The sequence below is a fragment of the Mustelus asterias genome, chromosome 20 (genome assembly GCF_964213995.1).
Source record: "Mustelus asterias chromosome 20, sMusAst1.hap1.1, whole genome shotgun sequence".
In the NCBI taxonomy this organism is placed as follows: Eukaryota; Metazoa; Chordata; class Chondrichthyes; order Carcharhiniformes; family Triakidae; genus Mustelus; species Mustelus asterias.
The window spans coordinates 80,220,087-80,236,445 of NC_135820.1; the positions used below are offsets into that span (position 1 = coordinate 80,220,087).

Consider the following 16,359-nt stretch of genomic DNA (forward strand, 5'->3'; position numbering starts at 1 on the left):
GTTCCAAGATTTTGACCCAGCGACAGTGAAGGAACGACAATATATTTCTGTTGGGTTGGGGTGTGGCGAAGGGAAACTTGTAGGTCTGGTGTTCCCATGTGGTAGAGGCTGTGGAAGGGCCAAGGCACAATGAGGTCTGCGCATTTGAAATATATGCAAGCTTTTATCAGCTGACACACAAGATTATTGTTGGGCTTTCACGTGGCAGGAGGGTTTTGTTGATTGCTATGTTGTGTACTGTTAAAAATAAATTCAACTGTACAATTAACTTCGTCTTTCCAGACCTGAAGCTGAAAAGAATTGCAGGCTGTGGATGAAGAGTGGGGAGGTGGGATTGTTCTTTGGAAGAGCTAGTACAGATTTGATGTGCCAAATGGCCTCCTTTTACATTGCACTCTAACATTGCCCTTGGCTTCTATGAAAGTTGGCCAGCAGAGAGAGTTTTTGTGTTGTTTAATATGTGATCGCAGGGCAGCTACAGCCAAAGGGATGGTTGATGAATGAGACCTTTCTGGAAGCTCTGAGCTGTCAATGGACCCATGTCAAATCCGATTCTGATCTTTCTCAAAAACTGAGGCTGACGGGAGAAGGAACTGAGCGTTATTTACTCTGCTGCTCCTGAAGAAACTCTGTTTCTTCTGTAAACCGCTTTGGCTCAATCAGAGCGGAAATATTTTGGGTTGAAAAATACTTTTGGATTTGAGGCTGTGGGTCAGGACTGGGCAACGTGAAGTGGTATTTAAAACCAAAAGAGAAAATGCTGGAAAATCTCAGCAGGTCTGGCAGCATCTGTAAGGAGAGAGAAGAGCTGACGTTTCGAGTCCAGACGACCCTTTGTCAAAGCTAAAAGGCAGAGAAAGTGGGAGATATTTATACACAGTAAGAAGTTTAACAACACCAGGTTAAAGTCCAACAGGTTTATTTGGTAGCAAAAGCCACACAAGCTTTCGAAGCTCTAAGCCCCTTCTTCAGGTGAGTGGGAATTCTGTTCACAAACAGAGCTTATAATGACACAGACTCAATTAGTTGTAAGTATTCACATTCCAACCATTATTCATGTAATTTGAGTCTGTGTCTTTATAAGCTCTGTTTGTGAACAGAATTCCCACTCACCTGAAGAAGGGGCTTAGAGCTTCGAAAGCTTGTGTGGCTTTTGCTACCAAATAAACCTGTTGGACTTTAACCTGGTGTTGTTAAACTTCTTACTGTGTTTACCCCAGTCCAACGCCGGCATCTCCACATCATGATAGCCACAGAAACCAGGGGAAAGGCAAGAGGTGTTAATGGCAGTCCATAGAGAGAATGGACAGTGTGAATGGCTTCAGATTCCAGCATCCACAGTAATTTGCTTTTATTAAATGGTATTTCATTTTCAGGCAGTTGTTTTGCATTTCTGTGTATCTGTATGAAATTATGGGCAAAACAAGGGCAGTTTTTACATGAGTTATTTTTCCCCTGGGTAATGCAGTATTACCAATGGCTTGAATGAGCCTGGCGAGAGAATTGGGCGTATTTACAGTTGTGGAAAATTATTCGCCTGTTGCCAAATGCCTTTTTTTGATCTTTCTCTTTTCTCTTTAAGCTTCCCCACGATGGCACACTGTGTGACAAAAGTACAATTGACCATTTCCTGTGAGAATTTGATGGACAAAGATGTTGGCTCAATGTCTGACCCGTTGTGCGTCTTACTTCAAAACACTGGAGCAGACGACGGGTGGATGGAGGTAATTCTCCCTTTGAGGAGCTTGTGGCTCTCCCACAGCGCTTCAAATCAAATGGTGTGCTCTTGCTGTGCAGGGTTTTGTTAGAAGCTCGAGGCCAGTTTGAAAGGAGTGTGAAGGTGTGTCGCTGGAGGGGGTTACAGCGATTGGAGTGATTTGAAAACAAATGAGAATTTGAAAATTGAAACATTGCTGGAGCAATAGCCAACATGGGTCAGGAGCACAGACATGTACGCACAACACTTCAAACACAAACTAAAAACGTTGCCTTTCTCTCATGAAGCAGCAGCTTGTTGCAGAGTTACCACTCACTCTTAGTCTAAAAGCCGAGAGTTGAAGTCTCAGTCCAGTGCAGTCATAGAGATTTACAGCACGGAAACAGGCCCTTCGGCCAAACTTGTCCATGCCGCCCTTTTTTTTATAAACCCCGAAGCTAATCCCATTTGGCCCATATCCCTCTATACCCATCGTACCCATGTAACTGTCTAAATGCTTTTTTAAAAGACAAAACTGGACCTGCCTCTACTACTACCTCTGGCAGCTTGTTCCAGACACTCACCACCCTCTGTAAAAATAAAATTGCCGCTCTGGACCCTTTTGTATCTCTCCCCTCTCACCTTAAACCTATGCCCTCTAGTTTTAGACTTCCCTACCTTTGGGAAAAGATATTGACTAGCTGATCTAACATAGAACAGTACAGCACAGTTCAGGCCCTTCGGCCCTCTATGTTGTGCCGCGCTTTGTCTGAAACCAAGATCAAGCTATCCCACTCCCTATCATTCTGGTGTACTCCATGTGCCTATCCAATAACCGCTTGAAAGTTCCTAAAGTGTCCAACTCCACTATCACAGCAGGCAGTCCACACCCCAACCACTCTGAGTTCATTATTTTATAGATCTCTATAAGATCACCCCTCTGCCTCCTACGCTCCAGAGAAAATTGAATGGCGGGGCAGGCTCGAACTTTCAGGGATCTATGCACATGGACACCCAGATCCCTCTGTTCATCCACACTACCAAGTATCTTACCATGAGCCCAGTACTCTGTATTCCTGTTACTCCTTCCAAAGTGAATCACCTCACACTTTTCCGCATTAAACTCCATTTGCCACCTCTCAGCCCAGCTCTGCAGCTTATCTATGTCCCTCTGTAACCTGCCACTTCCCTCCGCACTGTCTACAACTCCACCGACTTTAGTGTCATCCACAAATTTACTAATCCATCCTTCCACGCCCTCATCCAGGTCATTAATAAAAATGACAAACAGCAGTGGCCCCAAAACAGATCCTTGCGGTACACCACTAGTAACTGAACTCCAGGATGAATATTTCCCATCAACCACCACCCTCTGTTTTCTTGCAGCTAGCCAATTCCTGATCCAAACCACTAAATCACCCTCAATCCCATGTGTCCGTATTTCCTGCAAAAGCTTACCATGGGGAACCTTATCAAACGCTTTGCTGAAATCCATATACACCACATCAACCGCTTTACCCTCATCCACCTCTTTGGTCACCTTCTCAAAGAACTCCATAAGGTTTGTGAGGCACGACCTACCCTTCACAAAACCGTGCTGACTATCCCTAATCAAATTATTCCTTTCTCGGTGATTATAAATCCTATCTCTTGTAATCCTTTCCAAAACTTTGCCCACAACAGAAGTAAGGCTCACCGGTCTATAATTACCAGAGTTCTCCCTACTCCTCTTCTTGAACAAGGGGACAACATTTGCTATCCTCCGGTCTGCTGGCACTGTTCCTGTAGACAATGACGACACAAAGATCAAAGCCAAAGGCTCTGCAATCTCCTCTCTAGCCTCCCAGATAATCCTAGGCTAAATCCCATCCGGCCCAAGGGACTTATCTATTTTTACCCTATCCAGAATTGCTAACACCTCCTCCTTATGAACATGAATCCCATCCAGTCTAACAGCCTGCATCTCAGTACTCCCCTCGACAACACTGTCCCTCTCCAGTGTGAATACCAACGAAAAATATTCATTTAGTGTCTCTCCTATCTCTTCACACTCCATGCACAACTTCCCACGACTGTCCTTGACTGGCCCTAATCTTACCCTAGTCATTCTTTTACTCCTGACATACCTATAGAAAGCTTTAGGGTTTTCCTTGATCCTACCTGCCAAAGACTTCTCATGTCCCCTCCTGGCTCTTAACTCTTTGTTTAGGTCCTTCCTGGCTAACTTGTAACTCTCAAGTGCCCTAACTGAGCCTTCACGTCTCATCTTAACATAAGTCTCCTTCTTCCTCTTCACAAGAGATTCAACCTCCTTAGTAAACCACGATTCCCTCATACGACTGCTTCCTCCCTGCCTGACAGGTACATATTTATCAAGGACGCGTAGTAGCTGTTCCTTGAACAAGTTCCACGCTACAATTGTGCCCATCCCCTGCAGTTTCCTTCCCCAACCTATGCCACCTAAATCTCGCCTAATCGCATCATAATTTCCTTTCCCCCAGCTATAACTCTTGCCCTTTGGTATATACCTATCCCTTTCCATTGCTAAGGTAAACGTAATCGAATTGTGGTCACTGTCACCAAAGTGCTCACTTACCTCCAAATCTAACACCTGGCCTGGTTCATTACCCAGTACCAAATCCAATGTGGCCTCGCCTCTTGTTGGTCTATCTACATACTGTGTCAGGAAACCCTCCTGCACACATTGGACAAAAACTGACCCCTCTAAAGTACTTGAACTATAACTTTTCCAGTCAATATTTGTAAAGTTAAAGTCCCCAGTACAACTACCCTGTTACTTTCGCTCCTATCCAGAATCATCTTTGCAATCTTTTCCTCTACATCTCTGGAACTTTTCAGAGGTCTATAAAAAACTCACAACAGGGTGACCTCTCCTTTCCTGTTTCTAACCTCAGCCCAAACTACCTCAGTAGACGAGTCCTCATCAAATATCCTTTCTGCCACCGTAATACTGTCCTAGACTAACAATGCCACACCTCCCCCTCTTTTACCACCTTCCCTGCACTTACTGAAACATCTAAACCCTGGAACCTGCAACAACCATTCCTGTCCCTGCTCTATCCATGTCTCCGAGATGGCCACAACATCGAAATCCCAGGTACCAACCCATGCTGCAAGTTCACCCACCTTATTCCGGATGCTCCTGGCGTTGAAGTATACACACTTCAAACCACCTTCCTGCCTGCCAGTACACTCCTGCGACCCTGAAACCTCATCCATGACCTCACTACTCTCAACCTCCTGTACACTGGAGCTACAATTCATGGAAAGGGTCCTTAGGGATGGGATTTACGACCATTTAGAAAGATGCGGATTAATCCGAGATAGGCAGCACGGATTCGTGAAGGGCAAGTCGTGCCTCACAAATTTGATAGAATTTTTTGAGGAGGTAACTAAGTGTGTTGATGAAGGTAGGGCAGTTGATGTCATATACATGGATTTTAGTAAGGCGTTTGATAAGGTCCCCCATGGTCGGCTTATGATGAAAGTGAGGAGGTGTGGGATAGAGGGAAAGTTGGCCGATTGGATAGGTAACTGGCTGTCTGACCGAAGACAGAGGGTGGTGGTCGATGGAAAATTTTCGGATTGGAGGCAGGTTGCTAGCGGTGTGCCGCAGGGATCAGTGCTTGGTCCTCTGCTCTTTGTGATTTTTATTAATGACTTAGAGGAGGGGGCTGAAGGGTGGGTCAGTAAATTTGCTGATGACACCAAGATTGGTGGAGTAGTGGATGAGGTGGAGGGCTGTTGTAGGCTGCAAAGAGACATAGATAGGATGCAAAGCTGGGCTGAAAAATGGCAAATGGAGTTTAACCCTAATAAATGTGAGGTGATTCATTTTGGTAGGACAAATTTAAATGTGGATTACAGGGTCAAAGGTAGGGTTCTGAATTCTGTGGAGGAACAGAGAGATCTTGGGGTCCATATCCACAGATCTCTAAAAGTTGCCAGTCAAGTGGATAGAGCTGTGAAGAAGGCCTATAGTGTGTTAGCTTTTATTAACAGGGGGTTGGAGTTTAAGAGCCGTGGGGTTATGCTGCAACTGTACAGGGCCTTGGTGAGACCACATTTGGAATATTGTGTGCAGTTCTGGTCACCTCACTATAAGAAGGATGTGGAAGCGCTGGAAAGAGTGCAGAGGAGATTTACCAGGATGCTGCCTGGTTTGGAGGGTAGGTCATATGAGGAAAGGTTGAGGGAGCTAGGGCTGTTCTCTCTGGAGCGGAGGAGGCTGAGGGGAGACTTAATAGAGGTGTATAAAATGATGGAGGGGATAGATAGAGTGAACGTTCAAAGACTATTTCCTCGGGTGGATGGAGCTATTACAAGGGGGCATAACTATAGGGTTCGTGGTGGGAGATACAGGACGGATATCAGAGGTAGGTTCTTTACGCAGAGAGTGGTTGGGGTGTGGAATGGACTGCCTGCAGTGATAGTGGAGTCAGACACTTTAGAAACATTTAAGCGGTTATTGGATAGGCACATGGAGCACACCAGGATGATAGGGAGTGGGATAGCTTGATCTTGGTTTCAGATAAAGCTCGGCACAACATCGTGGGCCGAAGGGCCTGTTCTGTGCTGTACTGTTCTGTGTTCTGTGTTCAGGTACCCACCCCCCTGCTGAATTAGTTTAAACCCTCCCGAAGAGCATTAGCAAATTTCCCCCCCAAGGTATTGGTACCCCTCTGGTTCAAGTGCAGACCATCCTGTTTGTAGAGGTCCCACCTACCCCAGAAAGAGCCCCAATTGTCCAGGTATCTGAATCCCTCCCTCCTGCACCATCCCTGTAACCACGTGTTCAACTGCTCTCTCTCCCTATTCCTCTCCTCACTATCACGTGGCACGGGTAACAAACCAGAGATAACAACTTTGTTTGTTCTAGCCCTAAGCTTCCACCCTAACTCCCTGAATTTCTGCCTTACATCCCTGTCCCTTTTCCTACCTATGTCTTGAGTGCCTATGTGAACCACAACTTGGGGCTGGTCCCCCTCCCCCTTTAGGTTTTTGAAAACACGATCCGAGACATCGCGGACTCTGGCTCCTGGGAGGCAACACACCAACCGCGAGTCTCTCTCGTTCCCGCAGAATCTCCTATCCGTCCCTTTAACTATGGAGTCCCCAATGACTAATCCTCTACTCCTCTCCCCCCTTCCCTTCTGAGCCACAAGGACAGACTCTGAGCCAGTGACCTGTACACCATGGCTTACCCCTGCTAAGTTGTCCCCCCCAACAGCATCCAAAAGTGTACTATCCCCAATTTCTTCTACATTTTTTGTTTCTCCCCCCACTTGGATGGCTCCCTGTACCTTGGTGCTGTGGTCAGTTTGCTCATCCTTCCTTTCCCTACCCTTCTGAGCTGCCGGGCCGGACTCTGCGCCAGAGGCACGGCCACTGTTGCTTCCCCCAGGTAGGCTGCTCCCCCTGGGTCAGGTTCCCCTGGGAACACAAGCAATTGTGTATTTGCACATGAATAAAGTTCAAGTTTATTTATTAGTGTCACAAGTAAGCTTACATTAACACTGCAATGAAATTACCGTGAAAATCCCCTAGTCGCCGCACTCCGGCGCCTGTTCGGGTACACTGAGGGAGAATTTAGCATGGCCAATCCCCCTAACCAGCACGTCTTTCAGACTGTGGGGGGAAACCGGAGCACCCGGAGGAAACCCACAGTGATGATTCTCAGACGCATTGTGTATTGTTTGCAGGTTTGAGGAAAGCACATTAACAGCAAACCAAAAGTGAAAGTCACATCTTAAATAGAAAATAGTCGCTTGGTAGTACAGGACTGAATATCGCTGAAAAAAAAGGCATGTCAAAGCCTTTCATCATGCACTCATCAGTTCATTTTGCAGGTACACCGATACGAGACACTTTCTTCTTTATACAGTATAAATTGCTGCTTTCCCCTCATTGGTCATCTTGCAAAGTGTCCTGATGCGTGCAAGGTCAGAAGCCCTTATGATGAAACAGTGACTGAACCTCTCTTTGTCGTAGCTATCACTGTTAACTGTTGCTGGTTATCTCTGTCCTGCCAGTAGCATCAGTATCATTTAGATGGTTACAGCTTGCTGTTTGGTCATGAAAGCTCAGGACATCCCAAAGCACTTTACAGCCAATGACGTACTTTATTTAGTGTTACCACTGCTGTAAAGTCAGAAACACTGCAGCTAATTGGTGCCCAACAAGTGCCCGCAATCAGTAATGAAATAAATGACCAGCTCCTTGGTTTTTAGGCCATGTTGAAAGTTAAATATTGGCAAGAACATTGAGAAGAACACTTCTTACTCTTCTAACATGCCTTGGCATCTTTCAAAATCCACTTGAGAGGGCAGACGGAACCCCGATTTCATGTCTTGTATGAAAGACAACACCTCTCACAGTGCAGCTCTCCCTCGGTAATGGGCCTTGAACCCATGACCCTCTGACTCAGAAAAGAGAATGCTTGCTACCCGCTGAGCCATAGCTGACTTTGGATAGAATCCAGGGCAGGGCAGACTTGCTACCCTGTCCCTGGTGGCATGTTGAACATGACTAACTCCATTTGGTCTCTGCCCAACAGCTGGAGCGAACAGAGAGGGTGAAAAACTGCCAGAGCCCTGAATTTGCCAAGAAGCTGGAGGTGGACTATTACTTTGAACGTGTGCAGAAACTGAAGTTTGGCATTTACGATATTGACAATAAATCGACAAATCTGAGTGACGATGACTACCTGGGAGGAGTGGAGTGTACCCTGGGCCAGGTGAGCTCCTTTGGGTGTGGTTTCCATTTGCTGCAGGTTGTTACAGGCACCGTGCTTTTCCTCGCTCCCTCACTGGGAATATTTACTGGATATTAGTCAAGTGCTGGGCTGGCCATTCCTGCCAGGTGGCGGACGGAATGCGAGAAGTGTCTGCTTTAATTTCCCTTTTGCTTTTTCACTTTAGTCGTTTTTCTCACCTGACCTGCTAATCTCCAGCTGTTCCTGAAGATGAGTGATTAATTTGAATGCTGCAAATGTCTGAGGCCGGGAAAGTAGCCGCGTGGATACAAAATTGGCTGAAGAATAGGAAACCGAGTAATGGTTAATGGATGTTTTTCGGGCGGGAGGAAGGTTTGTGGTGTTTCCCAGGGGTCGGTGTTGATGTATATTAATGATCTGGATCTTGGTGCGCAGGGGATAATCTCAAAGTTTGTAGATGACACACAACTTGGAAGTATTGTAAACTGTGAAGAGGACAGTGTAGAACTTCAAAAGGACACAAACAAGTTGGTGGAGTGGGCGGATAGGTGGCAGATAAAGTTCAGTGTGAAGTGTGAGGTGATGCATTTTGGTGGGAAGAACATGGAGAGACAACATAAAATAAGGGGTACAATTCTTAAGGGGGTGCAGGAGCAGAGGGAGCTGGGTGTATAGGTGCATTGACCATTGATGACAGATGGAGAAAGTAGTTAATAAAGCAGACGATATCTGGGCTGTATTAATAGGGGCACAGAGTACAAGAGCAGAGGTTATGCTGAACTTATACAAGACATGAGTTAGACCTCAGCTGGAGTATGGTGTACAGTTCTGGGTGCCACACTATAGGAAGGATGTAAATGCATATTGGAGACGGTGCAGAAGAGGTTTGCAAGAATGGTCCCAGGGATGAGAAACTTCAGTCTTGAAGATAGATTGGAGAGGTTGGGACTCTTCTCCTTGGAGAGAAGAAGACTAAGAGATTTGATAGAGATGTTCAAAATCATGAGGGGGCTGGACAGAGTAGACAGGGAGAAACTGTTCCTGCTGGTAAAAGGATCAAGAACAAGAGGGCACAGATTGACAGTGATTTGCAAAAGAAGCAAATGTGATGTGGGTGAAAACGTTTTCGCCCAGTTTTCACATAGCGAGTGGTTGGGGTCTGGAATGCACTGGCTGGAGTGTGGTGGATGCAGGTTCAAACAAGGCATTGAAGACGGCATTAGGTTGTGAGTTGAATAGAAACAATGTGCAGGGCAAAGGCAGGGGAATGGGCATGAAGTCATAATACTCATTTAGAGAGCCAGTACAGACACAATGGGCCAAATGGCCTCCTGCGTGGCAGTGATGTGGGTCTAATGGGGCCAGCACTGCCAAGGAATGGTTAAAATACAAATTACTATGCGGTGGAATGATGCCAGAAGTTGCAAGGAGAGACTGGGACTATTGCCAGTAAAGCAGTGAAGGCCAAGAGGAGATTTAATAGAGATTTTTAAACGAGGTTTGGTGATGAATGGGGATGTGAATCATATCAGCCATGACTGAATGGCGGAGTAGACTCGGTGGGCCAAATGGCCTAATTCTGTTCCTATATCTTATGGTCTAGCTTATGGAAACGTTTCCCCCGGTTGAGGAGTTGGGAATGAGGGGAGAACAATTTAAAATTACAATTATGAGCAACAGGAGAGAAGTTTCAGAAATGAATTTTCAAGCTCTAACAATGTGTATTGTTTTGTCACAGGGAGTGGCTGAAACAAACACCATTGCATTCTTTAGGGAAAGCACGGATACGTGTTTGAGAGGGAGTGCTCTGGGCAAGAAATGGGGCAGTGGGATTTGTGTGGGATTGATACACCAGCCATCTCATTGAGACACTCCTTCTTTTTCCCAGATTGTCTCCAGTAAGACGTTCACTCGCCCTCTGCAGTTGAAAAAGGGGAAGCTGGCTGGAAAGGGGAACATCACCGTAAGTAATTCCCCCCTCCCCCCCCCCCACTCCGCACCCACTCCGTGCCCTCTGCTAATGCAAAGAGCATCCACGTGCTCCACAGGTTCGCTTGGTCCCTTGTCTGCTTTGATCTCTAGTTGTGAAGTAGTTGTGTGCTTGCTCCAGCAAGTACAGTTGTGTAGAAATGAAGGCTGCGTAACCTTGGCGTTTGGATTATTTTGATGAGAGAATAATCAGTTGAGTCAGTAGATTATCTTGAATCAATATGTTGAATATTTTTAAGCCTTTATGCTCTTTCTTTTTGGCGGTGTATATACCTTCAAATTCACAATCGTATCAACTGATTATAGTTACCACATTCTTGTTCATCAGAGTGCGTGCGAGTTGATTAAGGGATTGTATAGGGAGTTGTGTTTAGCCCTGTGTCTCTGGAATCTCATTGTACTCCAGTTTAAACTAAAAGGCTGAAAGGTTACTCAGGACTGTAATCTCCTGGAATCTAATTCATAAAAGTCCACAAGAGAAACTGAACTGGCAATCCGAGTTCTTGGGGCAGTTGATGTGGGACATGACACTAGTGCAGCCAGGCCAGGCATGTTTTTTTGTGAGCATGTAGAGAAAGCTTTACTCTATATCTGTCATGGGTGGAGCTCTTGGGGCCCTGGGGAGGGAGGGAGGGTGGGTAGAGTTTGCTGCATCCTCTGATTAAATTCCCCGATGAAAGGTGTACCAGAACATCCTGCAGAAATCCAGTTGTGTATGTGCGATTCAAATTCTGATGTGATTCTTTTTATTTCTGTGACCAGGTGATAGCAGAGGAGATGCAGGATAAACGGGCAGCAGTTCTACAAATAGAAGCGAGAAACCTGGACAACAAGGTGCTGAAGAACACACTCAGGGTTTTGTGATAGACACCATCCTTCACTTGTGAAGGGCGGTTGTAACGGAAAGCAATGATAATTCATAAGATATAGGAGCAGAATTAGGCCATTCGGTCCATCGAATCCGCTCCGCCATTCAATCATGGCTGATATGTTCCTCATCCCCATTTTCCTGCCTTCTCCCCATAACCCTTCACCCCATTACCAATTAAAAATCTGTCTAACTCCTCAAATTTTCGCACTATCCCAGCATCCACCGCACTTTGGGGGAGCGAATTCCACAGATTCGCAACCCTTTGGGAGAAGTGGTTTCTCCTCAACTCTGTTTTAAATTTGCTGCCCCTTATCCTAAGACTATATGACCTCCCGTCCTAGAAGGTCCCACAAGAGGAAGCATCTGCTCGATGTCTAATTTATCCATACCTTTCATCATCTTGTATACCTCAATTTCATCTTCCCCTCACTCAATGATGAGTGTGTCTCCCGGGAAGAAGGAACACAATGAGAGGGTTGTGTATGGGTGTTGTCCCACCTTCCTGATGGAACAGGCCCTTCCCTGACTGGTAGTAAAGCAGAGACTTGCTCACTGATTTTTTTTATTTTATACTTTTCCAATTCAATCAAATCAAATCCAATTCAAAGTCTCAACAAGTTGAGACATTTCAGATCCAGGCTGACAAGACAGGGCGAGCGACCCAACCACCCTGTCCTGGGCCTGATCTACATGAGCCAAGTTGATTGGAGGAGCAAAGCAACACCTCCTCCAAGACTTGAGCTCATTTGCATCTTAGCCAAAAGGCCGAGATGCAGCTTAAAAATTGCTTCATATGAAACATATGAAGCTTCAGTGTAACCTAATGACCTCAACCAAGTGCAGAATCCAATCCATACTACACTTGATCTTAGCCAAAAGGCCGAGAAGAGACTTGCTCACTGATTTCAGAGCTAATTGTAAACCTCGCCCTGAGTTGATTAATCAGCCCATTTCTCTCCCCCGTCTCAATCCACATGCTCTCACCTTACAGTTGGGTGGTTGTGGATTTCTGCCAATGCCTTCTGTATCTTGGCCTCAGGAGCTGCCAGTTACGGCTATTCCTTTCTCTTCACTGGTTTTATCAGTGATGCTGGCACCCTGAGAGTGAGTTACAGGTTGAATCTGAAACACTCCTTCAGAGGGCTTGAGTGACGAACAAACTGTCCAGTCAAATTAAAGCAAAACACTGCGGATGCTGGAAATCTGAAATAAGAGCAGAAAATGCTGGAATATCTCAGCAGGTCTGGCAACATCTGTGGAGTGAGAAACAGAGTTAACGTTCTGAATCCACATGACCCTTCTGTAGTGTCATACTGGACCTGAAACATTGACACTGCTTCACTCTCTACAGATGCTGCCAGATTTGCTGAGTTTATCCAGCATTTTCTGTTGTAGTTTTGTTTACTTTGCAGACCTGGGTTTGAGTTGAGTGCAGGAGTGATGGAGATGAATGTCTTTCCTCGCTACTTGGCAGTGCAGTGCCATCGTGGCTGTGACTTTCACTCACCCTGATTCCACACTCCGTGGGCACTTTGGTGCCCACTGGTGCACTGGATGAGCTGATAAAATGGGTTTAAAGTCTATGGCTGGTGCAGTGAAGAGGGCAGAGTGTCAGCACCTTGTCGAAATCTAAACCTAGTCTGAGCTGACCCTGAGACTGGTTGATCCTAACCCTGAATGTACATGACCTTAACAAGCTCAAGATAAATCATTTAGTCTGGCATTGGTGGGAAGGTTTGAATGTGTCGACTGTTTGAATTTTTTTTTTGGTGAACTTAATTTTCCTTTAAATCTTTTCAAAGGATTTCATGGGGAAATCTGATCCTTTTCTGGAACTGTACAGACAGGGAGATGGTGATAAGTGGCAGCTAGCTTACAGATCAGAGGTAAGGACTTCCTAATGTAACCAATACAACCTGTAACATTCTCGAGGCACCAGAAGAAGGCTGTTTGCCCCATTGTGTCTTTGCTGTATTTTTCAAAGAGCTATCTAATTCAGTCCACTCTTTCTCCACAGCCCTTTGCATGTATATCTATTTCTATACATTTCATTCTATGGGGAGGCATTAGTCTAGTGAATCCACATTTTCTGGGTTCTGGGTCCAGGCCTGTAGATTACAAACGCAGCAACATAATTTACACTGTCAATACAGGGGGAAACAGTGGCCTTGTGGTATTATCGCTAGACTATTAATCCAGAAACTCAGCTAATGTTCTCGTGACCTGAGTTCAAATCCTGTCACGGCAGATGGTGGAATTTGAATTCAACTTTTTTAAAATCTGGAATTAAGAATCTACTGATGACCATGAAACCATTGTCAATTGTCAGAAAAACCCATCTGGTTCACTAATATCCTTTAGGGAAGGAAATCTGCTGTCTTTACCCGGTCTGGCCTACATATGACTCCAGAGCCACAGCAATGTGGTTGACTCTCACTGCCCTCCAAGGGCAACTAGGGATGGGCAATAAATACTGGCCAGCCAGCAATGCCCATATCCCATGAATGAATAAAGAAGAAAAATTCTAAAATGTCTTAAAAAGTGATTTTTGCTTCAATACTGAGGAGACCCAGTCTTATTCTAATTTTGGGCAACATGTGATTGTTATAAAGCTGATGTGATTGCATAATGTTTAGTGTGATTGTCTTTTGTATGTGGTGGCTTCACTTTCCGTTTTCAGTAATCTCTGGGAAGTAAGGTTTGTTTGTCGATCTCCTGGGGGTTAGAGAGTGACAGCCAGGGCTGAACTCTCTGCCGTTTGGGAAGTTACGGGATGGTTTCAGGTGGAAGTCAGAAATTCCAGTTAGTTCAGGTTCAGGGTGTTCCCTGGCACCCCAGCTGCTGGATAAAATTTACAGAACAGAGATAATTCCGTACACAAGATGGGAGACTTGAGTTATAGGAGTGGGGTACAGTGCAGCAGCAGTGGGGTACCAGGAGTAGGCAGAACAAAGAAAATTATAGCACAGGAACAGGCCCTTCGACCCTCCAAGCCTGCACCGACCATGCTGCCCGACTGAACTAAAACCCCCTACCCTTCCGGGGACCATATCCCTCTATTCCCATCCTATTCATGTATTTGTCAAGACGCCCCTTAAAAGTCACTAACTTATCCGGTTCCACTACCTCCCCCGGCAACGAGTTCCAGGCACCCACTACACTCTGTGTAAAAAAAAAAAAGTCTGCCTCGTACATCTCCTTTAAACCTTGCCCCTCGCACCTTAAACCTATGCCCCCTAGTAATTGACTCTTCCACCCTGGGGTAAAGCTTCTGACTATCCACTCTGTCCATGCCTCCCATAATCTTGTAGATTTCTATCAGGTCTCCCCTCAACCTCCGTCGCTCCAGTGAGAACAAACCAAGTTTCTCCAACCTCTCCTCATAGCTAATGCCCTCCATACCAGGCAACATCCTGGTAAATCTTTTCTGTACCCTCTCCAAAGCCTCCACATCCTTCTGGTAATGTGGCGACCAGAATTGAACATTATATTCTAAGTGCGGCCTAACTAAGGTTCTATAAAGCTGCAACATGACTTGCCAATTTTTAAACTCAATACCCTGGCCGATGAAGGCAAGCATGCCATATGTCTTCTTGACTACCTTCTCCACCTGCATTGCCACTTTCAGTGACCTGTGTACCTGTACACCCAGATCCCTTTGCCCTATCAATACTCTGAAGGGTTCTGCCATTTACTGTATATTTCCTATCTGTATTAGACCTTCCAAAATGCATTACCTCCATAAACTCCATCTGCCATCTCTCCGCCCAAGTCTCCAACTGATCTATATCCTGCTGTATCCTCTGATGGTCCTCATCGCTGTCCGCAAATCCACCAACCTTTGTGTCGTCTGCATTTTCCTCCAAATCATTTATATATATATATATATATTACAAACAGCAAAGGTCCCAGCACTGATCCCTGAGGAACGCCACTTGTCACAGCCCTCCATTCAGAAACACACCCTTCCACTGCCACCCTCTTTGACTTCTCATCTTTGACTTCTTCTGGAGGAGGGCAACGGGAGGAGGGCAACGGGCTGGAGCGCTGGAATTGTTTATCTTGGAGCAGGGAAGATTAAGGGATGATTGAACCAAGATATTAAAAGTAGTGAGGGGGATTGATGGTGAATAGGGAGATACTATCTGCACTGGCAGGTAACGAGATGGCACAAGGGGCCATCTAGTTACCCTTCCAGGGCGGCACGGTAGTACAGTGGTTAGCACTGCTGCTTCACAGCTCCAGGGACCTGAGTTCGATTCCCGGCTTGGGTCACTGTCTGTGTGGAGTTTGCACATTCTCCTCGTGTCTGCGTGGGTTTCCTCCGGGTGCTCCGGTTTCCTCCCATAGTCCAAAGATGTGCGGGTTAGGTTGATTGGTCGTGCTAAAATTGCCCTTAGTGTCCTGGGATGTGTAGATTAGAGGGATTAGTGGGTAAATATGTAGGGATATGGGGGTAGGGCCTGGGTGGGATTGTGGTCGGTGTAGACTCGATGGGCCGAATGGCCTCTTTCTACACTGTAGGGTTTCTAAGATTCTAAGACATCACAAATAAGTGATGAAAGCAGCAGAGGGTTGGTGAGAATTAATGTTGTGATCTGGACTGCACTCGGTGAGAGGGTGCTGGGAGCAGGTTGCAAGTAACTTTCCAAAAGGAATTGGATAAGATCTCCTGAATGGTGAATATTTGCAGGGGAAGGAGCAATGGAGTGGGACTAATGGATAGGTATTTCAAAGGGCTGACACTGACACAATGGGCTGAATGGCCTCCTGTGCTGTAAGATTCTCGGCTGATTGTGGTAAAGAATGTACACACTGGGCAGGTTCTGGCATCATTCTCCTGACTCCACTGTTTCTCGGTTGCAGGTCATTAAGAACAACCTGAATCCGAACTGGAAAACATTTTCTGTCTCCTTGCAGTCGCTGTGTAACGGAGATATGGAGAACCCCATTAAGGTATGGGTGTCTTTTTCTGTGCTTTCTACAGTGAATAGTGGAGCACCCCTTATATTCCAGGATGTTTGTTGTGTTTGTGAGTTAGGCAGTGCAGGAATTCAGTGTATGTAC

The 16,359-nt window shown here is 45.8% G+C and overlaps 1 protein-coding gene and 1 pseudogene across 10 annotated transcripts in view; one reads left to right on the plus strand and one right to left on the minus strand.

Moving 5' to 3' along the window:
- Positions 1-16,359, plus strand: part of LOC144508681 (copine-1-like) — a 102,191-nt gene that overhangs the window by 68,623 nt on the left and 17,209 nt on the right. For all 10 annotated transcript variants that reach the window (XM_078236938.1, XM_078236936.1, XM_078236943.1 and 7 more), the window contains 6 exons: positions 1,583-1,724; positions 8,274-8,453; positions 10,321-10,395; positions 11,184-11,255; positions 13,095-13,178; positions 16,159-16,248. In XM_078236938.1, the coding sequence (XP_078093064.1) occupies positions 1,593-1,724; positions 8,274-8,453; positions 10,321-10,395; positions 11,184-11,255; positions 13,095-13,178; positions 16,159-16,248 (633 nt within the window). In that variant the 5' untranslated portion in view covers positions 1,583-1,592. The remainder of the gene's footprint in view (positions 1-1,582; positions 1,725-8,273; positions 8,454-10,320; positions 10,396-11,183; positions 11,256-13,094; positions 13,179-16,158; positions 16,249-16,359) is intronic.
- LOC144508826 (U2 spliceosomal RNA) lies at positions 11,984-12,184 on the minus strand (annotated as a pseudogene).